Source organism: Lampris incognitus, chromosome 15, assembly GCF_029633865.1.
Source record: "Lampris incognitus isolate fLamInc1 chromosome 15, fLamInc1.hap2, whole genome shotgun sequence".
NCBI classification, from domain to species: Eukaryota; Metazoa; Chordata; class Actinopteri; order Lampriformes; family Lampridae; genus Lampris; species Lampris incognitus.
Genome location: NC_079225.1, coordinates 7372140 through 7391034, shown reverse-complemented (window position 1 = coordinate 7391034; position 18895 = coordinate 7372140). Strand labels below are relative to the sequence as shown.

The window sequence follows — 18895 nt, the reverse complement described above, 5'->3', positions numbered from 1 at the left end:
GGTGGAGAAGAGTGTCAGGAGTGATTTGCGACAGAAGGGTACCAGCAAGAGTTAAAGGGAAGGTTAACAAGATGGTGGTGAGACCAGCTATGTTATATGGTTGGGAGACAGTGGCACTGATGAAAAGACAGGAGGAGGAGCTGGAGGTGGCAGAGGTGAAGATGATAAGATTTTCACTGGGAGTGATGAAGACGGACAGGATTAGGAACGAGTATATTAGAGGGACCGCTCAGGTTGGACGGTTTGGAGACAAAGCAAGAGAGACAAGATTGAGATGGTGTGGACATGTGTGGAGGAGAGATGCTGGGTATACTGGGAGAAGGATGCTGAATATGGAGCTGCCAGGGAAGAGGAGAAGAGGAAGGCCAAAGAGGAGGTTTATGGATGTGGTGAGGGAGGACATGCAGGGGGCTGGTGTGACAGAGGAAGATGCAGAAGACGGGAAGAGATGGAAACGATGATCCGCTGTGGCGCCCCCTAACGGGAGCAGCTGAACATAGTAGTAGTAACAACATACCAACATATCCGATGTTCACTCATGGAGCAGAGGTAAAAAGTTGTAAGAATAGGATTTCAGCATAGGAGCTGGTGTGAAAAGAGATATTTCTCATTTTATCAACAAGATTTAGATACGTGGGTTACTGCACACCAAACACCCTAAAAGGGGCTGCACACAAAACACACAAGGTTTCAGAAAGACAAAATGGCTTCTCTATGCTTACTTATCTGCAAATTTGACATTTATTATTCATCCCTGAGTCAAAGACCTTCATCAGGGAAGGTTTTACCACTTAACCTAACAGAGCCCCAACCAGGCAACAACAATGGAAGCAGTTCAAAGGTAACAAGAAGCATTATGGGACTACAGCTAGCAGATCGAGGCTGCCAACAGCTTGTGCACTTTGGTGACAGGAGGACTTGCTCCACGATAGGAGGACTTGCTCCATAAAACTGTGGACAAATGGACCAGAACCCAACACGAAGCATTTCCTTCCCACTTGGAATCGTAAAGATTTTTCAAAAAGCCATTATCAGTGCCGCTTTTTTACGAGAAGCTTTTTTTTTTTTGTAAATTTATTTCTGATTTCTCCCAATTTAGCGGCCAATCGATCCCTATTTTAATTCAAACACCCACCCTCGTACTGCATGCGTTTGCCAACTGCATCTCTCCGGCCGGCAATCTGGAAGGAAAGCGCCTCCCCACTTTCGTGACAAGGCGACTCCAGGCCGAACCACTGTTTGTTCTGACACACCAGAGACGCATTCACGTGACGAACACAAGCCGACTCCGCCCCCCTCCCGAAGACAGCGCTGCCAATTATTGCTGCTTCATCGAGTCCGGCCATAGTCGGATCTGACGAGACCGGGGCGCGAACCCCGGTCCCCAGTGGGCAACTGCATCGACACCAAGCCGATGCTTAGACCGCTACACCACCACCGCGGACACACGAGAAGCTTTTTGAGCTCATTGTCCTATAGGATATGATCTGCATTTACTTGTTATTGGTGTGCCCAAAATAATTTGTTCAATAGCACAAAGTCGGTTAAATCCCTACAGGCATTATGTTGGGATTTTACTGCCATACTTCCTACAGAAACTAGGAGGAGAGAACAAGAGGGGAATAAAAATCAACGAACATGCAACTATTTGTATCCCTAAATTTCCAAAGCCTTAGGGTACGACATTAAAATAATGGAGATGCTTGGAGGAAAGCAAAGCATGACTAACTAGAAGAGATCTAACTGCCGTCAACCTGAGGTTTTTAGGCATCTACACCGTTCATCTCCTCGCCGCTCTTCTTACTAGCAAAGATAGCTTTCTTTTGAACCTGGTATACATAATGTAAGGATCAAGTTTACCAGCTACATGAATTTCAGATCTTCTATGCGTTTGCCCTTTTACTACGTATTTGGCAAGATGTGTCTTCTAACGCTGGTCAAGGAGAATCTGATGAGTTGAACCAAGGCGAGCGCAGCACAAATGTTTCCCATTCTGAAAGCCCTGTTTTTCTGAGACCAGGCACCAACATGAATTTCATAATAGGCCTTGATGCCAATAACTCTCTTCCTCCATCTTTTCCCCCCCGTTCCTTTCTCTTCGTCTCCCATCTTCATAGCTTTTTATTGACAATCTGTGGGTGTCCACCCTGGTTCCCTTCCCTCCATCCAAGATAAACGAGCTAGCTAGTGTGCCAACAACGAGTGCATCCTCCTTATCTCTACCTCCCTCAGCCATTATGCCAGTATCTGTGTGCTAGCCAATACCCACTTCATACAGCCTGGGAAAAACCTGTGTTTGCCTTTGGTGTGAATGGATAACCATAGGTCAACCAAGCTAGGAATGCGACCTGAAAGTGACAAGGGTTTTACACGGTTCAAAGGCTACTCGGCTTTGGTTTGAAAAAGGGAGCACGAGTTTATTCTAAGCAGGTTACTATCCAAGAACCTTGTTTACAATCACAGCCGCACCAGTACGACATAAACATTGATTTATACAAGAGTTGCGACGAGCTAGCGTGTTGTTGCACTAGGTTTTCATCAGGTGAATGAAGAAAAGAGGCCCATTAAGTCACAGATTGCCAGCAATCATCAATTGCACCGTCTGTCATGCTAAATCTTTACCGTGAACAAAACCATTGACGCAGACAAGTTTCATGAAGTCAAAAATGCAACTTCATACATGCAGTGACATGTATGAAACCTGAGTTCCAGACCCATGTCTTGACTGAACTGCAATGGCCCAGTATTTATTCACTGGTAACTAAAGTTTGACATGCATGGTCAAATGCAGATTGAACTCATGTTCAGTGACCCGCATAATACGCAGGTTTGGGGGAATTAGTGCGTGAGCTCCTCCTGCAATAAGCTCTCATCAGCAAACTAGCATTTATCATTATGTGTTGAAGACAGTAGTGTTGTGTTGTTCACAAACGATTCAGTTTTTGAGTTCATTTGAGTCAGTAGATCCCAATTTCCATTATGTGAATGTGCCGCGGCACATTACTGCTGTGGCTTTCACGATTATGAAATTTTAGTTGAAGAATTGTTATGCAAATAATTGCTATAAACGATTTGCCTTTTTTCGTTGCTCATTTTATGTCACGATAATAGTACAAGCTTAAAGGCCTTTGTGCATGAAGTCCTTATTTTTTTAAATCCACCACCGTATTCCAACATATCCTGAGAAGTTACAAATATTCTTTACTGAATGTATTGATGCATGTTGACAATAGATGACACATTACACTGATGACGAGCAATCTGCCCACTTGCATCGAACCCTCTGCCAGTCTGACTCGCTTTAAGCAAATTTCCCACTTGAACTCTTCCACCTGTCAACTGGACACCATCCTCAGTAGATTTCTGAGAGGTGTTTCACACTGTTGACGCACAAATTCTCTCCATTATCAACTGCTCACTGTCCAGCGGTCTGCTCCCATCTACAAACCCCAATTCCAATGAAGTTGGGACGTTGTGTAAAATGTGAATAAAAACAGAATACAATGATTTGCAAATCCTTTTCCACCTATATTCAATTGAATACACTACAAAGACAAGATATTTAATGTTCAAACTGATAAACTTCATTGTTTTTTGCAAATATTCCCTCATTTTGAATGTGATGCCTGCAACACGTTCCAAAGAAGAAAACACCTGTCTGGAACATTCCACAGGTGAACAGGTTAACTGGAAACAGGGGAGTGTCATGATTGGGTATAAAAGGAGCATCCCCGAAAGGCTCAGCCGTTCACAAGCAAGGATGGGCGAGGTTCACCACTTTGTGAACAACTGTGTGAGCAAATAGTCCAACAGTTTAAGAACAACGTTTCTCAACGTACAATTGCAAGGAATTTAGGGATTTCATCATCTCCAGTCCATAATATCATCACAAGATTCAGAGAATCCATAAGCGGCAAGGCCCAAAACCAACATTGAATGCCGGTGACCTTCGACCCCTCGGGCAGCACTGCATTAAAACCGACATCATTGTGTAAAGGATATTACCACGTGGGCTCAGGAGCACTTGGGAAAACCATCGTCAGTTAACACAGTTCGTCGCTACATCTACAAGTGCAAGTTAAAACTCTACCATGCAAAGCCAAAGCCAGATATCAACACCACCCAGAAACGCTGCCCGCCGGCTTCTCTGGGCCCGAGCTCATCTGAGATGGACTGACCCAAAGTGGACAAGTGTGCTGTGGTCTGACAAGTCCACATTTTACATTGTTTTTGGAAATCATGGACGTGGTGTCCTCCGGGCTAAAGAGGAAAAGGACCATCCTGATTGTTATCATCCCAAAGTTCAAAAGCCAGCATCTGTGATGGTATGGGGGGTGTTAGGGCCCATGGCATCATGGGTAGCTTGCACATCTGTGAAGGCACCATTAATGCTGAAAGGTACATACAGGTTTTGGAGCAACATATGCTGCCATCCAAGCGACGTCTTTTTCAGGGACTTCCCTGCTTATTTCAGTAAGACAATGCCAAGCCACATTCTGCACATGTTCCACAGCGTGGTTTCGTAGTAAAAGAATGCAGGTACTAGACTGGCCTTCCTCATAGGACAAACCACACCTGTAGCTGCTGGTAGTTCCTCGTAGGACAAACCACACCTGTAGCTGCAGGTAGTTCCTCATAGGACAAACCACACCTGTAGCTGCAGGTAGTTCCTCATAGCACACCACACCTGTAGCTGCTGGTAGTTCCTCGTAGGACAAACCACACCTGTAGCTGCAGGTAGTTCCTCATAGGACACACCACACCTGTTGCTGCAGGTAGTTCCTCATAGGACAAACCACACCTGTAGCTGCTGGTAGTTCCTCATAGGACAAACCACACCTGTAGCTGCTGGTAGTTCCTCATAGGACACACCACACCTGTAGCTGCAGGTAGTTCCTCATAGGACAAACCACACCTGTAGCTGCAGGTAGTTCCTCATAGGACAAACCACACCTGTAGCTGCTGGTAGTTCCTCGTAGGACAAACCACACCTGTAGCTGCCAGTAGTTCCTCATAGGACACACCACACCTGTAGCTGCCAGTAGTTCTCATAGCACACCACACCTGTAGCTGCTGGTAGTTCCTCGTAGGACAAACCACACCTGTAGCTGCTGGTAGTTCCTCATAGGACAAACCACACCTGTAGCTGCAGGTAGTTCCTCATAGGACAAACCACACCTGTAGCTGCAGGTAGTTCCTCATAGGACAAACCACACCTGTAGCTGCAGGTAGTTCCTCATAGGACAAACCACACCTGTAGCTGCCAGTAGTTCCTCATAGGACACACCACACCTGTAGCTGCTGGTAGTTCTCATAGCACACCACACCTGTAGCTGCTGGTAGTTCCTCATAGCACACCACACCTGTAGCTGCTGGTAGTTCCTCATAGGACACACCACACCTGTAGCTGCAGGTAGTTCCTCATAGGACAAACCACACCTGTAGCTGCAGGTAGTTCCTCATAGGACAAACCACACCTGTAGCTGCTGGTAGTTCCTCGTAGGACAAACCACACCTGTAGCTGCCAGTAGTTCCTCATAGGACACACCACACCTGTAGCTGCTGGTAGTTCTCATAGCACACCACACCTGTAGCTGCTGGTAGTTCCTCGTAGGACAAACCACACCTGTAGCTGCTGGTAGTTCCTCATAGGACAAACCACACCTGTAGCTGCAGGTAGTTCCTCATAGGACAAACCACACCTGTAGCTGCAGGTAGTTCCTCATAGGACAAACCACACCTGTAGCTGCCAGTAGTTCCTCATAGGACACACCACACCTGTAGCTGCAGGTAGTTCCTCATAGGACAAACCACACCTGTAGCTGCAGGTAGTTCCTCATAGGACACACCACACCTGTAGCTGCAGGTAGTTCTCATAGACAGCTGACTGGTCCGAACCACTGTGGTCCGTCCACAAGTGCATAAATTGAAGCCTGGCAAGTTGGATTCGCATGATCTCGCGAACCCAGCTGCCTCGCAAGGTAAACACTGTGGCTGTTACCTGTGCGATGCAATACTCTCTAGGGTTCTCCTTCTCCAGGCCATACTTCTCCAAGGCTTCTACCACGGCAAAGTCTGCCATGTCTGTAGTGGACAGCAGAATGGTCTTATAGGGGATGTTGGGCTTCAGACTGTCTGCATAAATCCTCAGAGTTCCCCCTGAAAGAGAGGAGAAAGACAATTCAGATTTTAATTCAGACTGAAAAATGAGTACATATGCATACACACTAATCTAGACCCCTCTACCAATCTGCTAAAGACATTTTACTTTAGCTTGTGGCAAAAAACAAAACAAAAACAGATCTTGTTCTCTCTCTCTCTCTCTCACTCACACACACACACACACACACACACACACACACACACACACACACACCAAACGACATTTTGGTCTCACTGAAACCCTCCAGCTTATTGCAGATGTTTGTTTTAATGTTTATTTTGTTGTTAGTTTTGTGTTAGTTTTGAAATCCCTTGGAAAACAAACATGGAGCGTTCACAAGGGGGCTGAGCAGGGGGCCACCGAAAACAGCTCATGTCTAATGGACATGACATTTGTCATCGGGACAGGAACCATGACCTCCAAGAAAACACGAGTTTCTCAAATCAGCCAGCTCTAATTAAACGACACCAAACCTGTCAGACACACCAGGTTGAAGTCCAACATCACAGTGCTGAGGCTTACTGAGTGGTCCTCTAAACCCACCAGTCCCCACAAGCTCTCAACCCACTTCCTTCAAGCATTTAAAGGAACAGTTTACCCAGCTGAACTGCTCTACTGCTCATTTTAAAACACTGCGTACTTCCTTTTGTGGGTGGGAAAATATCAGTAAGCATCTTGCGTCAGCTCAGAAATGATCACCTTTCTATATCCCGCAGAGTCTGTCTGTGGACAGGAAACTAGAAAAGAAAACAGGAGGCCAAGGGAAACCATTTTCAGCACCATTCTGTAAATGGGTTTTAAATTGGGACTTTCTGCTGAGTGAACGCCGTCGTCTAGCCACTTCCCCATACACCACACCGCTCTTAATGTGTGCTGGCATGGGTGTGTGTCCACATGTGTCATGTCCACCACATGTGGACAATAGCTGAAGCTGTTTTTAGGGTCAGTCCAATTGACCATCTGGCAGTCTGACTCGGTAATGCCCAAGTATAAGGTACATGTGTTCACACACACACACACACACACACACACACACACACACACACACAGAGTGAACAACTGTATTATGCTTCTGTTTAGTACTCCATCTATTGCCCTTCATCTCTCCTTCTCACACATATTGCTGGTATTTTTTCTGCCCCTACACTATAGTCCTACCCTCCACAGCCATGACTATCCCTAACCTTTACGACAAACTATTCCTAACCCTAGACACACAAAAAAAGAAGCAACAACTTCACTCAGAAACCACAAATACACAGAAACACACAGACATACCAGAGTCGGGCCTCCCATCGTTGCTCCTGAACTCCTGCATGCGTTTCTCCAGTTTCTGCTGGCGCCTCCTCTTCATCACCACCTCTGGATTGGAGATGGTGCGTGTGAAGCTGGTCTCAGGCATGTCCTTGTACAGCTCAGCCGCCAGGCGACTATTTTCACTGTGGGGCGGGGTAGTAAAAGAATAAAGGTAAAACAGAGAATGGGGTAAAAGAGAGAAAAGGGAAACGATCAGGGCCACACCAAAGAGAGACTACAGGGGAAGACAGGAATGAAAGATCGAATAGAGGGAGCGCTAAAAGAAGAGTACAAAGTCTATTCCCGTGACCTCTTACAGTGGCGCTGGAAAGTTCTTGACCTCTTTAGAATTAACTATTTCTGCATAAATTTGACATATATTGTCATCAGAGTTTCATCTAAATCCTAAAACTGGCTAAAGAGAACCCAAATAATAACACACATACACACACAAAAAACTTTCATTTACTTACTGAGCAAAACTGTCCAAGATTAAATATCTTTGCTGGAACAAGTATATGAACCTTTGCATTCAGTAACTGTTGATCATTCCTGCACATTGGTTTGGGGGAATTCTGGCCCATTCCTCCTTTCAAATGTGCCTCAGCTCAGTGACACTGGTGGACTTCCTTACATGAACTGCTCTCATCAGGTCCTTCCACTTGGTACACTGACTTGTGTTTAGGGACACTGTCTTGCTGCATGACCCACTTTCTGTTGAGCTTCAGTTCACTGGCTGACACTTTGACATTCTGCTGTAGAATTTGCTGGTACAATCCAGAACCCATTGCTCCGTCAATGACGGCAAGCCGTCCTGGTCCAGAGGCAGCAAAGCAGCCCCAAACCGTGATACTACCACCACCATGCTTCACAGCTGGGATGAGGTTCCTATGTTTGAACGCAGTGTTTGGTTTTTGCCAAACTAATGCTTCTCATTCAAACCAAAAACTTCTATTTTGGACTCAACCGTCCACAGAACAATCTTTCAATAGTCTTCTGGTTCATCCACCTGGTCTTCAGCAAACTTTAGACAGGCAGCAATGTTCTTCCTGGACACCAGTGGCTTCCTCCTTGCTATGCTGCCATGCATACCATTCTTGTTCTATGTTTGCCTGATGATGGACTCACGAACACTGACCTCAGCCAATGCAAGAGAGGCCTGTAGAGCCTTAGGTGTTACCCTGGGGTTTTTTGGGACCTCTGGAATATTTTTCACCTTGCTCTTGGGAGTGAGGTTGTTGGACGACCACTCCTGGGGAGATTAAGAATGGTGTTGCATTTCTTGGACCACCATCTGCCTGAGAGTGGATTGGTGGAGCCAAAACTCTGGAAATAATTTTGTAGCCTTTTCCAGCCCGGTGAGCATCAACAACTTTTTTTTCCTGAGGTCTTCAGAAATCTCCTTTGATCAAGGCATGGCAAACCTCTACAAGCCTGTGTGCTGAAGACCAGTGATAGTGAAGACCAAGGTTTATGTTCTTTCTATAGACCCTTTTATGACCTACACCACGCATAGTATGCGCGCGCATTTTGGCAGCATAAGAGGCAACTTCTCCATCTCCAATCAATGCAGAGTGCAAGTGGATTTTTGATCGATTGATATTTACATTTTTAAAATGTCATCTTGTTGTGTTGTGGGTTGCCAGAGCAGGTCTAGCAAAACTAAAGGTATTAATTTCTACCGCAGTCCATCGGGGAAAAGACCGTTCAATGCAAATGGGCGAAGATTGTGGCTACAAGCAATAAACGAGTCTAGATAAGTACATAAGTGGCAATCATAACAAATAGAAGTTACATTGTAGCATAAATAAGAGGTTATAGCATACAGTTGTATGGTCACAAATAATAAAATCCATTTTTTGCTGGCAAAATGCGTGCATCTACTAAATCACATGATCACTGTTTACCAACTGTAAAGGGTCTATAGGGCAGGGCCTGCTAAACCCACACCTGACTGTCATCCATTGATTGAAACACCTGACTCCACTTACCCCTTTCAGTTCATTTGAACTGAGAGGTTCACATACTTTCTCCAACATGACATTTACTCTTGGATCATTTTGCTCAGTAAATAAATGAACTAATTTTTTGTGTTATTTGTTTAATTGGATTCTCTTCATCTAGTTAGGACTAGGTCAAATGTATGCAGAAAATTATGAATGGTTCACGAACTTTCTAGCGCCACTGTAGTTTCTTGATATATATATAAAAAACTTCTCAGAGGACAAACTTCACATATCTGTCCCCAAATATGGAGGACCATTTGTTTGAATGAGAGTGTGAGTACCTGTCCTCTCCGCAGAGAGTCAGTTCATCTCCATCTGGGATACGAGCAAACTCCTTCTCCTTCTTCTTCTCCTTTTTCTTCTCCTTCTTGGATAGAGTCCTCTTGAAGTTCTGGATCATGCCGTCCTTTTCCTTCTCTGGACCATTACTCTGGGTCCTCTGCTGAGGGGATGGGATGGAGCGAGCCAGACACAGATGTGGAAGAAAAAGTTAAGTGATAATAAGACAGGCATAAAGTAGACAGGGATGATAAAAAGGAAACGAGAAGAAGGAAGATGAGGGTGAGAATGGATGTCTCTGAAGTTAATCATGTGTGGAGAACGAGTTGCTTGAATGATGCTAACAAACTGCTGGTGAATCCATAATGTTAAGGCTTTAAAATTCAACTCTGGGGGAATTAAACGAGAATTAATTCATTTAGTAGATGATGATGGAATGAATGGGTGGACAGGTGTCTCTGAATTAACAAGCGGGCTAGCTTGAACATATGACTGGTTGACTAGGTATGTGGTGTGACGTTTTTTTCTTTTTGCCCCTTTTTTCTCCTCAATTGTACTTGGCCAATTACCCCACTCTTCCGAGTCATCCCGGTCTCTGCTCCACCCCCTCTGCCGACCCGGGGAGGGCTGCAGACTACCATATGCCTCCTCTGATACATGAGGAGTCACCGGCCGCTTCTTTTCACCTGACAGTGAGGAGTTTCACCAGGGGGACGTAGCGTGTTGGAGGATCACGCTATTCCCGCCAGTTCCCCCTCCCCCCTGAACAGGCGCCCTGATCGACCAGAGGAGGCGCTAGTGCAGTGACCAGGACACATACCCACATCCAGCTTCCCACCCACAGACACGGTCAATTGTGTCTGTAGGGACCAAGCTGGAGGTAACATGGGGATTCGAACTGCCGATCCCCGTGTTGGTAGGCAACGGAATAGACCGCCACACTACCCAGACGGCCCTATGGTGTGACTTCTTGTACAACGGAAGTGTAACTGACTGAGTCATCTAGTAAGCCTGAACAAATAAATGAGTGAACAGTTGACTGACTTACTGAGCGCTGGTCTGGCTGCCCTACAGATCAGCCGAGATAAAATAAACAACACAAACATGTAGCGGACACAATGTTACAGTTATGGCAGCCATGCCTCCCTACACCCATAGATAAACGTATGTTCCTCCATATTTCTAACAACCTCTTCCACCGTCCATGAAGAAGCCACTGGAAGCTGTCCCAGAGGCTGACACGGTTCTCATCTGAGGGACTTTCAATTTCAAACTAGGGCATAAATGTTCTGACTGACCGCTGTCACAATCAAGCTTCATTTATCTCACGTTCATGTCGTGTCCTGTCTGTGCTGTCTGTGAATGGACTCCTGGAACAACCAGTGTTAGTGCTGATCAGGGTAGGCTCAGAGGATGATGAAGAAAAGATAAAAGAAACTAAGTATGCATGTAATGTTGCACTCCAAGTGCAACTCAAAGTGCAGCCTGTACAGGTGACGGTTTAACTGGTGTGCCTGTCTTTAGAGAGCCTTCTCAGCATCGCGTTGATCACGTCGGTGTTTTAAAAAGTGTCTTGCTGTTGCAGTGCAGTAGGGCATGCTCACAAACTCACACCTACCAAATAAAGGCTGTAACAATATCATCATCATTGTCATCATCATCGTTCGGCAAAATAACAGGAAAATGGCATGACAAGTGGCAACCTCCACATTTTCACTTGTGAGCTTGTGGTTTACTGGGGGAGAGACAGGCTGGGAGACTGACAAACTGACAGACGGACACTCGGCATGTACCTTGGGCAGGATGTCGTTTTCATTCTTCAGCACGAAGCGTCCTTCTCTGTCGTCTTTGTTCCAGTTGAGCTGAACCACGAGAGGCTTCTCATCCAGATCCAGCTTACGTTCTTCTAACACAGATGGAGATGCAGTGTTAGACACGCACAGGGACACGCACACCTCCTGTACTTCCTCCAGTCCAGTCAACTTTCCTGTTCGCCAAGTCATTTGAGGAACTTGACATGGTAAAAACTCATGAAATAATACAGCATTCTTTTTTCTGTTTTTTTTTTTGGGGGGGGGGGGCTTTTTCTCCCCAATTGTATTTGGCCAATTGCCTCATTCTTTCGAGCCGTCCTGGTCGCTGTTCCAGCCCCTCTGCTGATCCAGGGAGGGCTGCAGACTACCACATGTCTCCTCCAACACATGTGGAGTCACCAGCCGCTTCTTTTCACCTGACAGTGAGGAGTTTCACCAGGGGACGTAGCGCGTGGGAGGATCACGCTATTCCCCCCAGTTCCCCCTCCCCCCTGAACAGGTGCCCCAACTGACCAGAGAAGGCGCTAGTGCCGCAACCAGGACACATACCCACATCTGGCTTCCACCTGCCGACATGGCCAACTGTGTCTGTAGAGACGCCCAACCAAGCCGGAGGTAACACGGGGATTCAAACTGGTGATCCCTGTGCTGGTAGGCAATAGAATAGACTGCCACGCTACCTGGACGTCCATAATACAGCGTTCTTAAGTAGAAAAAAAACCCCAAAACAAATCAATATTATCACGGAATCTCTAGAAGATACGTATCACACACATCTAGCAGGTGAGAGAGTAAACAATTCAGGGGGGTCATCTCCTGTGTGGGGGCAAAACAAACGAAAAAACACTTAATACAGTGCACTCCTTCCATAGGCGTTAGTGGGCAGCCTGTCCACTAATTGTCCACTAATCCCCCCATTGGGAGGATTAGTGGTCCCCGGCTTAGTGGTCCCCCAGGGCCGTGGTCCTCGGCCCACTAATCCCCCCGATTGGGAGGATTAGTGGGCCGAGGACCACGGCCCTGCCTGGAGCTGCGCCCGAGGAGGAAACGCTGCTGGGCGGTCTGACAGGACATGGAAGCGGGGCAGGCTAAGCTAACTGCTAGCCCATGCAGACCGGCGGTTCCGACAGTCACCCTGGCTGGTGTTCCTTCCCTTGGACAGTGATTTTGTATAGTTTGGAATGTGTGTTGGGTATGTGTGTTAGTGTGGGTATGTGTGTTAGTTGGGTATGTGTGTTAGTTGGGTATGTGTGTTAGTTTGGATATGTGTGTTAGTTGGGTATGTGTGTTAGTTTGGATATGTGTGTTAGTGTGGGTATATGTGTTAGTTTGGATATGTGTGTTAGTGTGGGTATGTGTGTTAGTGTGGATATATGTGTTAGTTTGGGTATGTGTATTAGTGTGGGTATGTGTGTTAGTTAGGTATGTGTGTTAGTTTGGATATGCGTGTTAGTGTGGGTATATGTGTTAGTGTGGATATGTGTGTTAGTGTGGGTATGTGTGTTAGTGTGGGTATGTGTGTTAGTGTGGGTATGTGTGTTAGTGTGGGTATGTGTGTTAGTTTGGGTACGTGTGTTAGTTTGGATATGTGTGTTAGTGTGGGTATGTGTGTTTGGATATGTGTGTTAGTGTGGGTATATGTGTTAGTGTGGATATGTGTGTTAGTGTGGGTATGTGTGTTAGTGTGGGTATATGTGTTAGTGTGGGTATGTGTGTTAGTGTGGGTATGTGTGTTAGTTAGGTATGTGTGTTAGTGTGGATATGTGTGTTAGTGTGGGTATGTGTGTTAGTGTGGGTATGTGTGTTAGTGTGGATATGTGTGTTAGTGTGGGTATGTGTGTTAGTGTGGATATATGTGTTAGTGTGGGTATGTGTATTAGTTTGGGTATGTGTGTTAGTGTGGGTATGTGTGTTAGTTTGGGTATGTGTGTTAGTTTGGGTATGTGTGTTAGTTAGGTATGTGTGTTAGTGTGGGTATGTGTGTTAGTGTGGGTATGTGTGTTAGTTTGGGTATGTGTGTTAGTGTGGGTATGTGTGTTAGTTTGGGTATGTGTGTTAGTGTGGGTATGTGTGTTAGTGTGGGTATATGTGTTAGTGTGGGTATGTGTGTTAGTGTGGGTATGTGTGTTAGTTTGGGTATGTGTGTTAGTGTGGATATATGTGTTAGTGTGGGTATGTGTGTTAGTGTGGGTATATGTGAACTTGTAGTGTTTGGAAATGTGTGATTCTTTGTGTTGCACTGCTGTGGGCTGGGGGAAACGTGTTTCGTGTCATTTCATGTACACAAGTGTGTGAAGTGGAATGACCAACACAGTGCTCCTGAGTCCTGACTCAGTAAAATTCGAACGCGAGTGAGACGGAACACACACTTCTACAACAAAAGTGTATTTGTGTAGCATGAAACTACAGGTCTTTTAAAGAATAATCTGTTCTTCTCCAATTGCTCAATATTTTGTGCACACAATTCAACTTTGTGTCACAACAACTCGCTGCAGGACAGCTGCAGCATGTCACACTGCATGGTACTGTGGTGTTGGTGGGACAGCGGTGGCGGTCTTGTAACGCAGTGACACAACATGCTCATGTTTCACACCCAGAACTCATTCTGTCTAAAGACTGGTTTACATCCAGCCAGCTGACAGGTCAGTCAGCACAGCACCAACCAAGTCAGTTTTATTTGTGTAACCCAACCTCACAAATCACACATGACATGACATGACATAACATGACATGACATTACAGTCATTTAGCCGACGCTTTTATTCAAAGTGACTTACAATAAGTGCATCATTTAACATAGGAAATCAGGAGAACTACTAGTCATCAGAGGTCATAAGTGCATCTAAACGAGCATCTAAGAGCAAAACCAGTGCTAAAGTAAAAGTGCAAGAAAGAGATTTTTTTTCTTATACTGTGTTTGCTGTGTTTGTTTGTCTCTGTCTGTCTTGCACTGTTTGGTGAAGCCACAGCCCTCATTTCATTTTTAACATGTGACTGCACATTGTTTTTAATGACAATAAAATTGAATTGAATTGAATTGAATACAATAAGTGGTAAGAACAAGTAACAGGGTAGAAGTTCTTGAAGAGGTTAGTTTTCAACCTGCGCCGAAAGATGGGCAGCGACTCCGCTGTCCTGACATCAGTGGGGAGTTCATTCCACCACTGTGGGGCCAGGTCAGAAAAGAGCCGTGACCGGGTCGATCAGCAGCAGGGGCCTCTGAGCAACGGGGCAACCAGGTGTCCCGAGGCAGCAGAGCCAAGTGGTCGGGCGGGGGTGTAGGGCTTGACCATGGTCTGGAGATAGGAAGAAGCTGTTCCTTTCACTGCCCTGTAGGCTAGCACCAGAGTCTTAAACTGGATGGGACAGCTCCTGGGAGCCAGTGTAGGGACATGAGAAGGGGAGTTGTGTGGGAGAACTTAGGGCGGTTGAACACCAGACGAGCTGCAGCTTTCTGGACAAGCTCCAGAGGTCTGATGGCCGACACCGAGGCACCAGCAAGGAGGGAGTTGCTGTAGTCCAGCTGGGAGATGACCAGAGCCTGGATGAGCACCTGTGCCGTCTCGTCGGTGAGGAATGGGTGAATCCTCCTGATCTTATAGAGGAGAAATCTGCAGGAGTGAGCAACCAATGCAACGTTTTCAGCAAATGACAGTTGGTCATCCAGGATCACCCCAAGTTTCCTCGTAGTCCGAGTGGGCTTCACCACGGTGTTGTCAATGGTGATGGCCAGGTCTCGGTGCGGGCAACCTTTCCCTGGGAGGAACACCCCCTGAGGGGGCTTTACAGCAACACAACATCCTGTCCTCAGACCCTCACACTGCATAAGGACCAACTCCCTACAACCTTTAACAGGGAGAAACAGTAGGAAGAAAGCTCAGGGACAGCACCAGAGCAGGATCTCTCTCCCAGGACGCACAACGTGCATGATGCTGTGTTTACACAATACAACAACTGAAAGACCATAAAAGAATTATAATGGACTTCTAAGCTATATGAAGAATATGATCATACGCTGTTTTTGCAGCTGATAAAACACGCCTGTATTTCAATAAACACTCATGCCACGATAGGTAAAAAACTTGCAATTCTGACTTTCACCACTTATGTTCCAGTCTCCTGCAGGTCCGCATAAGACCAGATGTCTCATCATTAAACCAGGGTGTAGGCCTCTTTAGTCGCCCAGCTCTGGTAGTGAGAGTTGCAACTGAATCGAGGAGACTAGAGAAGGCCACATTTAAGTCACTAGTGTGATTTTCAGCAGAGTCAGTTATCAGAGTCACAGTTATCACACCAGAGTCAGTTACCACAGTGAAAGGAGCCAAGACTTCAGGCAGCTGCTGGTCAAATGCAGCTACAGTGGAGGGACCGATATGGCGAGTGGACATCACATCTGTGCTGACATTAACTGGCCAGACCAATAAAGCTTCACATGTGATGAGAAAATGATCTGACACAGCAGATGTGGTTGGTAAGACATTCAGATCAGAAACAGCTATTCCTTTACATAAAACCAAATCAAGGGTGTTACCACTGCAATGAATCGACTCTTGAATAAACTGAGTGAACCCAAAAGTATCAACTAGTGCCAGAAAGGCTTTACTTAGAGGATCAGCAGCCTTATTCAGATGAATATTGAAATCACCTAGAATTAAAATCTCATCAGAGTGAGTAACAAGGCCTGAGACAAACTCTCCAAATTCTTCAAGAAATAACGAGTAACAGCCAGGAGGCCGATAGAGTATCACAATTTGGACTGAGCCGAGTCTATTCATGGCTGAGGGAGATGGACCAAGAACAAGAGACTCAAAAGACTGGAATTTAGATTCAAGTCTAGAAGTCAGATTGAAAATAGATTTATACATTAAGGCAACACCCCCGCCTTGTTTATTTGCCCGAGCTACATGGGCATAAGTATAGTCAGGTGGGGAAGCTTCATTTAAGGGAAGGAAAACATTTGGATTCAGCCATGTTTCACATAACCCAATCATATCAAAACTATGTTCAAGACTCAGATCATTTATCAGTAAGGCTTTGGTAGACAGTGACCTGATATTTATCAAACCAAATGTTTCATATAACCCAATCATAACACAACTATGTTCAAGACTCCGATCATTTATCAGTAAGGCTTTGGTAGACAGTGACCTGATATTTATCAAACCAAATGTTTCACATAACCCAGTCATAACACAACTATGTTCAAGACTCCGATCATTTATCAGTAAGGCTTTGGTAGACAGTGACCTGATATTTACCAAACCAAATGTTTCATATAACCCAATCATAACACAACTATGTTCAAGACTCAGATCATTTATCAGTAAGGCTTTGGTAGACAGTGACCTGATATTTATCAAACCAAATGTTTCATATAACCCAATCATAACACAACTATGTTCAAGACTCCGATCATTTATCAGTAAGGCTTTGGTAGACAGTGACCTGATATTTATCAAACCAAATGTTTCACATAACCCAGTCATAACACAACTATGTTCAAGACTCCGATCATTTATTAGTAAGGCTTTGGTAGACAGTGACCTGATATTTACCAAACCAAATGTTTCATATAACCCAATCATAACACAACTATGTTCAAGACTCAGATCATTTATCAGTAAGGCTTTGGTAGACAGTGACCTGATATTTACCAAACAAATGTTTCATATAACCCAATCATAACACAACTATGTTCAAGACTCAGATCATTTATCAGTAAGGCTTTGGTAGACAGTAACCTGATATTTATCAAACCAAATTTTTCATATAACTCAATCCTAACACAACTATGTTCAAGACTCAGATCATTTATTAGTAAGGCTTTGGTAGACAGTAACCTGATATTTATCAAACCAAATGTTTCATATAACCCAATCATAACACAACTATGTTCAAGACTCAGATCATTTATCAGTAAGGCTTTGGTAGACAGTAACCTGATATTTATCAAACCAAATTTTTCATATAACTCAATCCTAACACAACTATGTTCAAGACTCAGATCATTTATTAGTAAGGCTTTGGTAGACAGTAACCTGATATTTACCAAACCAAATGTTTCATATAACCCAATCATAACACAACTATGTTCAAGACTCAGATCATTTATCAGTAAGGCTTTGGTAGACAGTAACCTGATATTTATCAAACCAAATGTTTCATATAACCCAATCATAACACAACTATGTTCAAGACTCAGATCATTTATTAGTAAGGCTTTGGTAGACAGTAACCTGATATTTACCAAACCAAATGTTTCATATAACCCAATCATAACTCAACTATGTTCAAGACTCAGATCATTTATCAGTAAGGCTTTGGTAGACAGTAACCTGATATTTATCAAACCGAATGTTTCATATAACCCAATCATAACACAACTATGTTCAAGACTCAGATCATTTATTAGTAAGGCTTTGGTAGACAGTAACCTGATATTTATCAAACCACATTTAAGCATCTTGTGGAAACATTCTTTTTTTTTGGGGGGGGGAGCCCTTTCCCCCCAATTGTACTTGGCCAATTACTCTATTTTCCAAGCCGTCCCGGTCGCTGCCCCACCCCCTCTGCTGATCCAGGGAGGGCTGCAGACTACCACATGTCTCCTCTGATACATGTGGAGTCACCAGCAGATTCTGGGCTAAACACACAAAGTTAACTCAGGGACATGGAGACCCGGGGTTAACCATACAGTCAGTCTGCATCCAGACTTACCCCCACTGACGTGGACTTCATACAGAGAGTATTTGGGTGAGGAGAGCATCCTCATGTCTGGCCTGAACTTCTCTGCCAGGGTCTCTATCACGTCTTGTGTGGTGGCTGTGCTGGAAACTCGGATACATTTGGTAGCAAAGTTTCCTGCCACTCGATCCTGGAAGTAGAAGCGCATCACGCCATGGAACTCCAAGTCCTAGAAAATATAAGAGAGAGAGAGAGAGAGAGAGAGAGAGAGAGAGAGAGAGAGAGAGAGAGAGAGAGAGAGACAGACAGACAGACAGAGAGAGAGAGACAGACAGACAGACAGACAGAGAGAGAGAGAGAGAGAGAGAGAGAGAGAGAGAGAGAGAGAGAGAGATCAGTAAATGGAGCAGAAGTTAATGCTTGTTATTATCATGTAGTGACACTACAGGACTCTGCTCCTCATGGAAATACCTCGTAACGTCCCGCGTTATTCCTCCCAGCTCGAACCATAACCATAACCATAGCTAGGGACTGTGCTGCCAAAACTCGGGCAACTTCAATGTTGCTGCTGAGATGCTAGCGCTGACATGACCCATTCTGTTAGCATGATGTTCATCCGCGATGATGTTCGCGGATGACATTGTGATCTGTAG

General features: G+C 45.0%; 1 protein-coding gene across 13 annotated transcripts in view; it reads right to left on the bottom strand.

The window, feature by feature from the left end:
* afdna (afadin, adherens junction formation factor a) overlaps positions 1 to 18895 on the bottom strand; it is a 251241-nt gene that overhangs the window by 157109 nt on the left and 75237 nt on the right. For 8 of the 13 annotated variants that reach the window (XM_056295142.1, XM_056295145.1, XM_056295149.1 and 5 more), the window contains exons 2-6: positions 18276 to 18471; positions 11538 to 11650; positions 9747 to 9907; positions 7442 to 7602; positions 6002 to 6159 (exon numbers count right to left, since the gene is read on the bottom strand). In XM_056295142.1, the coding sequence (XP_056151117.1) occupies positions 6002 to 6159; positions 7442 to 7602; positions 9747 to 9907; positions 11538 to 11650; positions 18276 to 18471 (789 nt within the window). The remainder of the gene's footprint in view (positions 1 to 6001; positions 6160 to 7441; positions 7603 to 9746; positions 9908 to 11537; positions 11651 to 18275; positions 18472 to 18895) is intronic. The other 5 variants (XM_056295144.1, XM_056295154.1, XM_056295153.1 and 2 more) reach the window with 3 other exon arrangements.